Here is a 13699-nt window from a genome sequence, read left to right as displayed (position 1 = left end):
AATTTGGGTTCGAGCTTATCAGGTTGAAGCTTTTTCACATAAGCATCGCAGCCCCAAACTTTAAGAAACGACAGCTCTGGTTTCTTGGCAAACCATAGTTCATACGGTGTCGTCTCAATGGATTTAGATGGTGCCCTATTTAATGTGAATGCAGCTGTCTCTAATGCATAACCCCCAAAACGATAGTGGTAAATCGGTAAGAGACATCATAGATCACACCATATCTAATAAAGTACGGTTACGACGTTTGGACGCACCATTACGCTGTGGTGTTCTAGGTGGTGTGAGTTGCGAAACTATTTGACATTGTTTCAACTGAAGGCCAAACTCGTAACTCAATATTTCATCTCCGTGATTAGATCGTAGAAACTTTGTTTTCTTGTTATGATGATTCTCCACTTCACTCTGAAATTCTTTGAACTTTTCAAACGTTTCAGACTTGTGTTTCATTCAGTAGATATACCCATATCGGCGCAAATCATCTGTGAAGGTCGGAATATAACGATACCCGCCGTGAGCCTCAACACTCATCGGACCGCATACATCAGTATGTATTATTTCCAATAAGTCAGTGGCTCGCTCCATTGTTCCGGAGCATGGAGTCTTAGTCATCTTGCCCATGAGGCATGGTTCGCAAGCATCAAGTGATTCATAATCAAGTGATTCCAAAAGCCCATCAACATGGAGTTACTTCATGCGCTTTACACCAATATGACCTAAATGGCAGTGCCACAAATAAGTTGCACCATCATTATTAACTTTGCATCTTTTGGCATCAATATTATGTGTATCACTGTGATCAAGATTCAGTAAACCATTTACATTGAGTGTATGACCATAGAAGGTTTTATTCATGTAAATAGAACAACAATTATTCTTTGACTTAAATGAATAATCGTATTGCAATAAACATGATCCAATCATACTCATGCTTAACGCAAACACCAAACAACATTTATTTTAGGTTCAACACTAATCCCAAAGGTAAAGGGAGTGTGCGATGGTGATCTTATCAACCATGGAATCACTTCCAACACACATTGTCACCTCATCCTTAACTAGTCTATGTTTATCTTGTAACTCCTGTTTCAAGTTACTAATCATAGCAAATGAACCAGTATCAAATACCCAGGGGCTACTATGAATACTAGTAAAGTAGACATCAATAACATGTATATCATATATACTTTTGCTCAATTTGCCATCCTTCTTATCCACCAAGTATTTGGGGAAGTTCCGCTTCTAGTGACCATTTCCTTTGCAGTAGAAGCACTCAGTTTCAGGCTTGCGTCTAGCTTTGGGCTTATTCATGGGAGTGGCAACTTGCTTGTCATTCTTCTTGAAGTTCCCTTTCTTTCCCTTGACCTTTTACTTGAAACTAGTGGTCTTGTCAACCATCAACACTTGATGCTTTTCTCGATTTCTACCTTCGCCAATTTTAGCGTCATGAAGAGCTTGGGGAATCGTTTTCGTCATCCCTTGCATATTATAGTTCATCACGAAGTTCCAGTAACTTGGCGATAGTGACTACAGAACTCTGTCAATCACTATCTTATCTAGAAGATTAACTCCCACTTGATTCAAGCGATTGTAGTACTCAGACATTCTGAGCACATGCTCACTGGTTGAGCTATTCTCCTCCATCTTGTAGGCAAAGTACTTGTTAGAGGTCTCATACCTCTTGACACGTGCATGAGACTGAAATACCAATTTCATCTCTTGGAACATCTCATATGCTCCGTGTTGTTCAAAACATTTTTGAAGTCCCAGTTCTAAGCCGTAAAGGATGGTGCACTAAACTATCAAGTAGTCATCATACCGAGCTTGCCAAACGTTCATAACGTCTGCATTTGCTCCTGCAAAAGGTCCGTCACCTAGCGGTGCATCAAGGACATAATTCTTATGTGCAGCAATGAGGATAATCCTCAGATCACGGATCCAGTCCGCATCATTGCTACTATCATCTTTTAACTTATTTTTTCTCTAGGAACATATCAAAAATAAACGGGGAGCTATAACGCGAGCTATTGATCTACAACATAATTTGCAAATATTATTAGGACTAAGTTCATGATAAATTAAAGTTCAATTAATCATATTAATTAAGAACTCCCACTTAGATAGACATCCCTCTAGTTATCTAAATGATCGTGTGATCCATATCAACTAAACCATGTTCGGTCATCACGTGAGATGGAGTAGTTTCCAATGGTGAACATCACTATGTTGATCATATCTACTATATGATTCACATTCGACCTTTCGGTCTCAGTGTTCCGAGGCCATATCTGCATATGCTAGGCCGTCAAGTTTAACCCAAGTATTCCGCGTGTGCAAAACTGGCTTGCACCCGTTGTATGTGAACGTAGAGCTTATCACACCCGATCATCACGTTGTGTCTCGGCACGACGAACTGTCGCAATGGTGCATACTCAAGGAGAACACTTATACCTTGAAATTTAGTGATGGATCATCTCATAATGCTAACGCCGTACTAAGCAAAATAAGATGCATAAATGATAAACATCACATGCAATCAAAATATGTGACATGATATGGCCATCATCATCTTGTGCCTTTGATCTCCATCTCCAAAGTAATGTCGTGATCTCCATCGTCACTGGCATGATACCACGATCTCCATCATCTTGATCTCTATCGACGTGTCGTCACATGGTCGTCTCGCCAACTATTGCTTTTGCAACTAGTGCTATCGCATAGCAATAAAGTAAAGCAATTATATAGCGCTTGCATCTTATGCATTAAAGAGACAACCATAAGGCTCCTACCAGTTGCCAATAACTTTAACAAAACATGATCATCTCATACAACAAATTATATCATGTCTTGACTGAAGGAAATATGCCCTAGAGGCAATAATAAACTTGTTATTTATATTTCCTTATATCATGATAAATGTTTATTATTCATGCTAGAATTGTATTAACCGGAAACTTAGTACATGTGTGGTGAATACATAGACAAACAGAGTGTCACTAGTATGCATCTACTTGACTAGCTCATTAATCAAAGATGGTTAAGTTTCCTAGCCATAGACATGAGTTGTCATTTGATGAACATGATCACATCATTAGAGAATGATGTGATTGACATGACCCATCCGTTAGCTTAGCACTATGATCGTTTAATTTATTGCTATTGCTTTCTTCATGACTTATACATGTTCCTATGACTGTGAGATTATGCAACTCCCAAATACCGGAGGAACACTTAGTTTGCTATCAAATGTCACAACGTAATTGGGTGTCTCCGTTGGTGTTTGTTGAGTTGGCATAGATCGAGATTAGGATTTGTCACTCCGATTGTCGGAGAGGTATCTCTGGGCCCTCTCGGTAATGCACATCACTATAAGCCTTGCAAGTAATGTGACTAATGAGTTAGTTAAGGGATGTTGCATTAAGGAACGAGTAAAGATACTTGCCGGTAACGAGATTGAACTAGGTATGATGATACCGACGATCGAATCTCGGGAAAGTAACACACTGATGACAAAGGGAACAACGTATGTTGTTATGCGGTTCGACCGATAAAGATCTTCGTAGAATATGTAGGAGCCAATATGGGCATCCAGGTTCCACTATTGGTTATTGACCAGAGAGATGCCTTGGTCATGTCTACATAGTTCTCGAACCCGTAGGGTCCGCACGCTTAACGTTCGTTGACGATATAGTATTATATGAGTTATGTATGTTGGTGACCGAATGTTGTTAGGAGCCCCGGATGAGATCACGGACATGACGAGGAACTCCGGAATGGTCCGGATATAAAGATTGATATATGGGATAAGTGTTTGATCTCCGGAAGGGTTTCGGAATTCACCGGAAGGGGTTCCAGATGTTTCCCGAAATGTTTGGGTACGAGAACACTTTATTTGGGCCAAAGGGGAAAGCCCACAAGGTTTTTGGAAAGCACAAAAGGAAGTTTTTGCGGAGTCCAGGGGCCAGATGCCAGGGTCCCTAGTGTTTGGGTCCAGAAGTCGGGAACCCTGGCGTCTGGTCCTGGAGTCTGAGAAGGACTCTTGCCTTTCGGGTGAAACCGACTTTGTGTAGGCTTTTGCTCCAAATTTTGACCCCAAGGCTCAACATATAAATAGAGGGGTAGGGCTAGCACCCAAGACACATCAAGAAACACCAAGCCGTGTGCCGGCAACCCCGTCCCCTCTAGTTTATCCTCTGTCATAGTTTTCGTAGTGCTTAGGCGAAGCCCTGCGGAGATTGTTCTTCACCAACACCGTCACCACGCCGTCGTGCTGACGGAAATCATTTACTACTTTGCCCCTCTTGCTGGATCAAGAAGGCGAGGACGTCATCGAGCTGAACATGTGCTGAACGCGGAGGTGTTGTACGTTCGGTACTTGATCGGGACGGACCGTGAAGGTGTACGACTACATCAACCGCGTTGATAAACGCTTCCGCTTTCGGTCTACGAGGGTACGTAGACACACTCTCCCCTCTCATTTCTATGAATCTCCTAGATAGATCTTGCATGATCATAGGATTTTTTTTGAAATATTGTGTTTCCCAACATTGACCATATCACATCACAACATGCCCTGCAAAAACAAGTTAGACATCCTCTACTTTATTGTTGCAAGTTTTACATGGCTGCTACGGGCTTCTAGCAAGAATCGTTCTTTCATACGCATCAAAACCACAATGATTTTTCGTCAAGTGTGTTGTTTTAACCTTCAACAAGGACCGGGCGTAGTCAAACTCGATTCAACTAAAGCTGGAGAAACAGACACCCACTAGCCACCTGTGTGCGGAGCACGGTGGTAGAACCAGTCTCATGAACGCAGTCATGTAATGTTGGTCTGGGCCACTTCATCCAACAATACCGCCGAATCAAAGTATGACATGCTGGTAAGCAGTATGACTATTATTGCCCACAACTCTTTGTGTTCTACTCGTGCATATAACATCTAATCATAGACCTGGCTCAGAAGCCACTATTGGGGAACGCAGTATTTCAAAAAAATTACCTATGATCACGCAAGATCTATCTAGGAGATGCATAGCAACGAGAGGGGGAGAGTGTGTCTACGTACCCTCGTAGACCGAAAGCAGAAGCGTTTGGTAACGCAGTTGATGTAGTCGAACGTCTTCGTGATCCAACCGATCCAAGTACTGAACGCATGGCACCTCCGCGATCAGCACACGTTCAGCTCGGTGACGCCCCTCAAACTCTTGATCTAGTTGAGGCCGAGGGAGAGTTCCATCAGCACGACGGCGTGGTTATGGTGATGATGAAGTTACCGACGCAGGGCTTCGCCTAAGCAGTACGACAATATGACCGAGGTGTAAAACTATGGAGGGGGGCACTGCACACGGCTAAAGATCAACTTGTGTGTATATGGGGTGCCCCCTCCCCCGTATATAAAGGAGGGGAGGAGGAGGCCGGCCGGCCCTAGGGGGCGCCCCAAGGGGGGAGTCCTACTCCAAGTAGGAATCGGCTCCCCCTTTCCTAGTCCAAGTAGGAGAAGAAGGAAGGAGAGGGAGAGGGAAAGAGGGGCCGCGCCCCCCTCCCCTAGTCCTATTCAGACTTCCCTTGGGGGGGGCACCTCCTGGATGCTGCCTTCTCTCTCCCCTGAGGCCCATTACTTCACCGGGGGGTTCCGGTAACCCTTCCGGCACTCTGTTTTTATCCGAAACTATCCGGAACACTTTCGGTGTCCGAATAACATGGTCCAATATATCAATCTTTATGTCTCGGCCATTTCGAGACTCCTCGTCATGTCCGTGATCTCATCCGGGACTCCGAACAACCTTCGGTACAACAAATCACATAACTCATAATACAAATTGTCATCGAACGTTAAGCGTGCGGACCCTACGGGTTCGAGAACTATGTAGACATGACCGAGACACATCTTCGGTCAATAACCAATAGCGGAACCTGGATGCTCATATTGGTTCCTACATATTCTACGAAGATCTTTATCGGTCAAACCGCATAACAACATACGTTGTTCCCTTTGTCATCGGCATGTTACTTGCCCGGGATTCGATCGTCGATATCATCATACCTAGTTCAATCTCGTTACCGGCAAGTCTCTTTACTCGTTCCGTAATGCATCATCCTATAACTAACTCATTAGTCACATTGCTTGCAAGGCTTATAGTGATGTGCATTATCGAGAGGGCCCAGAGATACCTCTCCGATACTCGGAGTGACAAATCCTAATCTCGATCTATGCCAACTCAACAAACACCATCCGAGACACTTATAGAGCATCTTTATAACCATCTAGTTACGTTGTGACGTTTGATATCACACAAGGTGTTCTCCGGTATGCAAGAGTTGCATAATCTCATAGTCATAGGAACATGTATAAGTCATGAAGAAAGCAATAGCAATAAAACTTAACGATCATTATGCTAAGCTAACGGATGGGTCTTGTCCATCACATCATTCTCCTAATGATGTGATCCCGTTCATCAAATGACAACACATGTCTATGGTCAGGAAACCTAACCACCTTTGATGAACGAGCTAGTCAAGTAGAGGCATACTAGGGACACTTTGTTTTGTCTATGTATTCACACATGTATCAAGTTTCCGGTTAATACAATTCTAGCATGAACAATAAACATTTATCATGATATAAGGAAATATAAATAACATCTTTATTATTGCCTCTAGGGAATATTTCCTTCACCTCCCTTGCTGGCGGTTTCGGTATTTTGCCTATGGTGGATTACCCATGTGTTGTTCTTCGCAGTTCACCCTTTATCATGTACATTTTTTTCGAAAAGGAGGATTACCCCGGACCTCTGCATCAAAATGATGCATGTAGTCATCTTTATAAAGTTATTCAAGAGAGTCTGACAAAATAAATACAAATGTCAAACCAAAGCCACTGTCAAGACGAACAAAGTCGCTATACCTACAAGTATAAAGATGTGCCCTGACCGCATCATCGGGCACCATCTAATCCAATGGCCTCAAGAAGCCGCCGGCCTGGCAAGCTGAGAGCACCAATCGGTCTAGGCGTCCTACAACGCGCATCACATGCACACGCTCTAGGATCCACCGCTCAATCTTTAGGAGGGATAATTGCATAGACCTTGCCAGACCCATCTGATGTCGACTTCACCATGACACCAGAAAACGCCACCAGCCTACGCGTGTCCATCAACCCTCTGTCATGTACATGGCATTGCGATGAGCTGTATTGGTCTCCTGTGTGTGTGCGCGCGCGCCCCTTCACGAGATGTATTGCTCCTTCGACCGTTAAGATTTTCGATCTGCTTTCGCACATAAACTAGAGAAATGGTTTTCAACCCACATAAACCGGATCAATCTCTTTTTGGATTGAGATCAAAATATAGGTGGGAATTTCTCCCCCACCCCCGCTTCCCCAATGATTGATTTTAAAAATAATTTGAGATCTCTGATGATGGGGTTTTTATTCATCTATATATGAGAGACTTATTATTGTTATCTAGCTTCGGAAGAGCGTGAAATTTAGTTGCTTCTAATTTGAGCATTGCTCAGTAACTGTTTCTTCTGTAGATATCGGCATTTTCTCGTTTTAATGTAAAAGGTCGGACATATGGTCCAAATTTTCAACATGTTTTTTTGTCCAAACCTATGGTGTATTTTTCCAGAGAACACATAGAGAAGCAAGGAAAGCATGAGCTAGAATTTGAACTCTTGTGATGAAGAACCTCAGTTCCATCACGATCTGTATCAAACATAGACTAATATTGTGACAAGGAACATGTGTTTTAATATTCCAAAGTAATCCTATGATGTGCTCTTCACCGTATTAATAATCAAGATTAATTTTGTCACTTTCTATTCAAACGTCCTTGATTGGATTGTTGTATTGCTGTGATGGATAATTTCTGTGAAAGTCAGGTGTGATTCCCACAAAAAAAAAAGAGGGGAAAAGCAGTTAGGCGTGATTGCTAAAAAAAAGATGGTGTGACACAAACAACAATTGTAAAAGTTAGAATTGAATCATCTGCCAAGTATACATTGAAATGAACCATCTACAATGTAAAAAAGTATACACTAAATCGCCCACCGTGGGGCTCGAACCCACGACCACAAGGTTAAGAGCCTTGCGCTCTACCAACTGAGCTAGACGGGCTTGACGTTTGTGAAACAACACTACTTTTTTAGATTAACAGACATCAAGATAGTGTATAGATGCAAATTCCAAGGACCAAAGCAGCGGGTCAAGACCACAGTGATCATCAGAGAATATAGCCAAAATTCCTATTCGTTCACGTAAGAACGTTTTCCTGCTTTCAAAAACGAGCATTTTACATGTTCAAACTGGAGGATAAACTCTGGCGTGATATCACTTAGGACAGTCAGCTCAACTGCTCGAGACACTGTGCGTATACCAACCAGGCAACCAATATGAACTACAACGAGCTCCCTGGCAGTTTGAGTACAATTAGAATGCATACAGTATAAGTATAGACCAAGCACATAACTAAGACCTGTCTTTCAAATATTCTATTCATCTGCTATCTAATTCCATGTATATTCTGCTTTCTGTGTCTAGAAACAACGCATTGCTAAGTGTTCAGAGACAATTAGCTCTTAGAAGTCATTCATCGATAGATATTAACACTATCTGAAGAACAACATCATCCAGAAGGTCCTCCACCATAAGATCCTCCAGGTCCAGCGCGACACACTCTGCGTCGTACAGCAGGTTCATCCAGCTGTCCTTCCTCATAACATCATGCGCCACAATGTCGTCCACCGTCTTGTTGGGCTTCCACTGAAGGCTCAGGTAGCAGCTAACGTTTGCCCACACCTCCTCAAGGACGTGGGACCCCATGGGTATCGGCCTGGTGCGCGGGTCGAAGCGCGAATGCCACGGACCGTTGACAAGGGAGGAGTCGTAGATGTGCATCAGGACCTCGTTGATGATATCAAACAGGAGCATGCGCCTGATGATGCTGTGGGGCTCGTCGTTGGTCATCTCAAGATCCTGACATGAGCATTCTGCCTCCTCGAAGATCACTGGGCTGAGTGGCTGGTTGGATGCATACCAATCGGCCTCGCCACAGCTGAACCCGGATTTCTTGAGTATATCCTTCACATACTGGAAATCGGCCTCATTCTTGTCATCGACATAAATGTGCAAGGAACCTGCATCATTTTGTTCAGTGAATTCATGTATAAACTGGAACTCTGAATTTGGATCATCGGCACCCAAGGGCTGTGCCGGCTTGACCAGCCACTCTTCATCCTCGACAGCATTGGTACCTAGCAGCTGTGGTGTCTCGACAACCCACTCTTCATCCTCATGATCAGCAGCATCGATGCCCGAGGGTTGCAGTGGCCTAATTAGCCACTGGTCATCCTTGAAATTGGCAGCATATTCTCCTGAAGCCTGTGATGGCTTGACCAACCACTCATCATCCTCGAGTTGCATATCTTCAAATGTCGGTTCTGAGTCTGAATATGTCAAGAATATAAGTGTATAATCTTCCTTAAAAATAGAATAATGCCTCACAGTCGTATAGATATAATCATGGTAAAATGCATGCAAGTGCAAGATATTAGTTTACCATGGCATGGAAAATTAGGAAGAATTACTACTTCCATACAAAAGGTGATATTATGAAAGTATTTGGGTTATTGTTTATGACAACAACCGATGCTTCATATTTTCATGACTGTTTTGATAGAAGTTAGCTACTCTGTGTTTAAGTGGGGAAATATACCAACCAAATTTTGCTAATTGTTTGTTCCGATGTCTACAGAGGTTCAGGTTTCACTATACTTCACCTGCTACAGAATGCTCAGTAAAACTGCGGCTGTGATCTTGAAAAAATGTCCGGTCAAAGGAAGGTAAACTGTTGATGCGTCGATGGGAAAAAGACTGGCCAAAAGAAGACGAACTGGGAGTTCGGAGAATGCTACGTAAATCTTCTTCTAGGGAACAAAGGAAAGCACCTTCTGCAGAAATCACCGGAAACAACAGTAAGTCTGTTTTATGTAAAGTTCACCTTAAGATAATCTTCCTGTCCTTTCATACCTTCATCATTTTGTTCACTGTAAATATCTGCTGTTCTTTCTGTGATATAATCAGGGTACAAATTTCCTTCTGTGACAATACTGAAGGAGCCATTTTCATGTGAAGAAAACCGATCAGATTCCACATCATATGTCTTGGGCACAATCTGAGAACCAGGAAATTCAGTTAGAGCATCTTTTTGAGGAGCATATAATTCCATTTCTGGAAGAGAAGTTATTCTTTTGATGTGCATCGGCGACTTTTTGTCTCTTAAGCTTGCATCGTCTTCCACTGCTGTACTTGGTCTTTCTAAGGAAATCCTTGACTCCCTTGACATTGAATCATAGAGAGTCGAGTACTTGTCTACTGATTCTGCAATAGAATATGATCTTCGTATTTGTTTCTCCTCCTGGGCATATTTCTTCGTGGAGGTGCTCTTGGTTAACTCAGCCATCTTTTGGCCATAAGGCATTTTATGAAAAACTCCGTCCTTTACGACATGTTTGATCTTCTTACTTATAGCTTTAAATCGACTTGAAGTGGTTCCAGCTTTTTTTAGGCTTCTTGATTCTGCAAGAGAAACTGTTGATGCCTCGACACCAGAAGGCAGTCTTGTACTGATGACTTTTGCGCCTTCAAGGTCAGATTTAGGCCTTGACGGCGACCTTTGGATTTCTACCCTTCTGCTTTTCTCACTGTCGCTCCGATCAAATATAGGGTTACGCTTCCCTGATGATCCTCCTGGTCTTGGGAACGATTCTAATTTGCTCAGCGGTACTGCACCGCTAGAGGAAGCTTCTTGCTCTTGCTGTTCAGGTGGTACTAACAAGGAAGGATCGTGAAGAATCTTGAGAAACAGTTCCCTGTGTGCATTGAACAATTCAAGGAAATCCAAGAACTCCTTCGAGTGATGCGTTGAATCATCAAGGCTTTTCTGCTTAGAGGAGACCTCATTCTCAGTAGTAAGGTTCTCAGGTATGGTCTCACAGGGTGCTTCTGCAATCAAGTTATGTTTGCCACTAATGCTACCAGAAGCCTTGCGCGACTCCTGAAAAACGGGACCTCTAGGGCTCTGATGTGATGACTGGGGTGCACCCTGACTAGAGCCTGTCTCATTGGAGCTCGATTCGTTCATTCGCTGGTACTCCAAAGCCAACTCATCAGGAACCACATATTCGAAGCATTTTGAATGATGGATTGAGCCGGAGCGTATCAAACGTGAGGACGATGGGGAGCTGTCACGCGGATTGGAATGCGATTCAATCTTCTTTTGATCTTTCTTGTGTGTTTTTTTCCTGAACATGAGTGTCTTCCATGTAAACATGCTGGCCTTCGCCGTTGGAGAAACGCTGTCAGTCTCCTTCTGAGTATTAGAAAGCAGTTAGCGATTAATACGGTGTGTAGAGTCATTTTAGCCACAGGCTCCACTCGGGAACTTAAGATAAATATCAGAAAATGACTTGAAAATTGACAGGTAGGCTCTTAGTTTTCTTGGGACTCAGAACATAACAATTTTAAATTTCTGGCTTTCTCTAATGTTAATATACCAATGATCAGTAGATACCTATGAGAGGTTGAAGCCTGCCTTTACCATTAAAGCAAATGCAAAATTGAATTTGAGCACATACCTGAACAGTTTCTTCTTTTTCTATGCCGTTTATGGGTTTCGGAACTTTTACTCCTGCATCATATATAAAAAGAAATAGCAAACACATTACAACTTTATATTGCCAAGAAAGATGTGGTTATCGGAGTCGAGCCTTTTTGCAACCAACTTTGGCAAATGAGCAGCAATGCATAATCTATAGCAAGATCCTATCCAAGACAAGGAAAAACAAAGTGAAGAGCTTGACTAGTAACATACACAATCATGTAAAGACACTAAGTCTTCAGAAAACTGCAAAATTGCTGCTGGAAGCATGCAGAACCTTACTGAGTGTGTTGTCATTTCCTTCCCCATGCTTTTGATAGGCAATCAGTTTTGGCGTTTGCAATTTTTGGTTGAGGGCAAGAAATTTGAACAAGCCCTCGAGGCAGCCTGGACCCCGCCTATCGAGCCGCCTGCCCTCCGCCATTGTTCTGGTGAAAGCTGAAATCAATGCAGAAGGAAGTTAGATCCTGAACACCTGCAGCTAATCCAAAACGGTGAGATATCCCATATATCACTTTCCATCGCACACAAATAAAGATATCTGTATTATATATACGTGCCATCATATGTTTTTTCTTTCTGAGAGAGAATTAGATAGAAAATGCTACTCCCTCCGTAAAGAAATATAAGAGCATTTGGATCTTGGGTGCTACTTTAGTGATCTAAACGCTCTTATATTTCTTTACAGATTGAGTACTGTATAACTTATATTGAACACATGATGAGGTGTTCCAAGTTGTTTAGAAAATCATGTATTCCAAGTAAATCAAATAGCATAGCCCGTCTTGACTCTCGATTTTCTTGAAGGAAAAAGTGTTTCGTTTCTAATACTAACAGCTGAGACCTTTTTGGGGAGCAGCGCGAGATCATCATACCAGGGTGGAGAAAAAGGGCTCCTTCCTCGTGATGTGCGGCGGGAGAAGGGAAATGGAGCTGCTGCTCCTCCCCTCCATTGACGGACTAACGCCTATTTCCGCTCTGTTGTTTCCCCCCTTTCCCTATCCCTAGCGGTTAAACAAACTAAACTGAGCCTGAGCGCAAGAGAGGAGAGAGAGAGCCGGAGAGGAACGCGCTCCTCCTCACCTTTCTTTCCCTCTCTTCTCCCGGGCTTAGAGTTAGAAGCCCATGAGATTTTTTTTTAAAGCGAGGCCCATGAGACTTGAAGGGCCACGCGAGGATCTCGAATCGGATTTGCTTCCTTCCGTAACCGGTTCAAACTGGATGACGACGTCTCCTGTATAAATATCGAGCCCCCGCGCCCGGTTCCTTTGCTACTCTCGCGCGTCGATCGGTCTCAGGTCGCAGAGCAACTCTCGCGCGCGTACGCATGCATATGGGTCGCCGGAACAGCTACGCCGCCCGCGAAGCACAGGACATGACCCCGGACGGTGTGCCGGCGGCGGAGGAAGTGCCCGCCATGCCTCTGGCAGCGGGCGACTGCGGAGTGGACGCCTCACCTGTGGAGGACAACGGCGACGCTAATGGTTACGAGGAGGGTTACTCGACGCCGACGTCGCCGAGAAGCCGGCTGCGGGCGCCCGATGTGTGCCCCGGGGCGCCGCGGCTGCGGACGGAGGGGGGACCGCGCAGGAGGAAGAGAAAGCGGACGGAACGCGGCGGTGCCGTGGGTGTGCGACGTCGGCTCTTCCCGCTGTCGTACACTGGTGGCGTTGAAAAGTTGTCCCGTCTATATATGTAGTTTTTTTTGCATACTAATTGGAGAGCTTTATTCATCGAAAGGTATTCATGGATGAGTCATCCAAAAGGCTGGTCACCAGGAAGCTTAGAGTTTCATCTACCCAGTTATCTGTTACATCAAGTGCACAAGCACACTTTGCACATAGATGTGCAGGAAGATTAGCTGATCTATTTACATGACGAACATCGAAAGATGTAAAGTAAGTCTGAGCTCTCCTATCTCATCTAACAAATAGGCCACAATAGATCGTGAATTGTGACGAGAGTTCCAAAGTGTCACCAACTCCAAGCAGTCTACTTCCATTATCACATGGGAGAAGCCTCGGAGAGTAGCAAAACGA

At 43.7% G+C, this 13699-nt stretch overlaps 1 protein-coding gene and 1 non-coding gene across 2 annotated transcripts; both read right to left on the bottom strand.

Annotated features, from left to right (window-relative positions):
* Positions 1-8046: 8046 nt before the first annotated feature.
* TRNAK-CUU lies at positions 8047-8119 on the bottom strand. The gene has a single exon. It is a non-coding gene; the product is annotated as a tRNA-Lys (tRNA).
* Positions 8120-8209: 90 nt separating this feature from the next.
* Positions 8210-12674, bottom strand: LOC125555730. Its single transcript, XM_048718591.1, has 6 exons — positions 12536-12674; positions 11943-12098; positions 11638-11690; positions 10031-11372; positions 9781-9951; positions 8210-9447 (listed from the first exon to the last, which is right to left on the bottom strand). The coding sequence occupies exons 2-6, from the start codon at positions 12082-12084 to the stop codon at positions 8588-8590; spliced, it is 2568 nt and encodes an 855-aa protein (XP_048574548.1). The 5' UTR covers positions 12085-12098; positions 12536-12674; the 3' UTR covers positions 8210-8587.
* Between the last annotated feature and the right edge of the window lie 1025 nt (positions 12675-13699).

This window comes from Triticum urartu, chromosome 5 (assembly GCF_003073215.2).
Source record: "Triticum urartu cultivar G1812 chromosome 5, Tu2.1, whole genome shotgun sequence".
In the NCBI taxonomy this organism is placed as follows: domain Eukaryota; kingdom Viridiplantae; phylum Streptophyta; class Magnoliopsida; order Poales; family Poaceae; genus Triticum; species Triticum urartu.
Note: the sequence above shows the minus strand (reverse complement) of the source record. Positions and strands in the feature narration are given on the sequence as shown.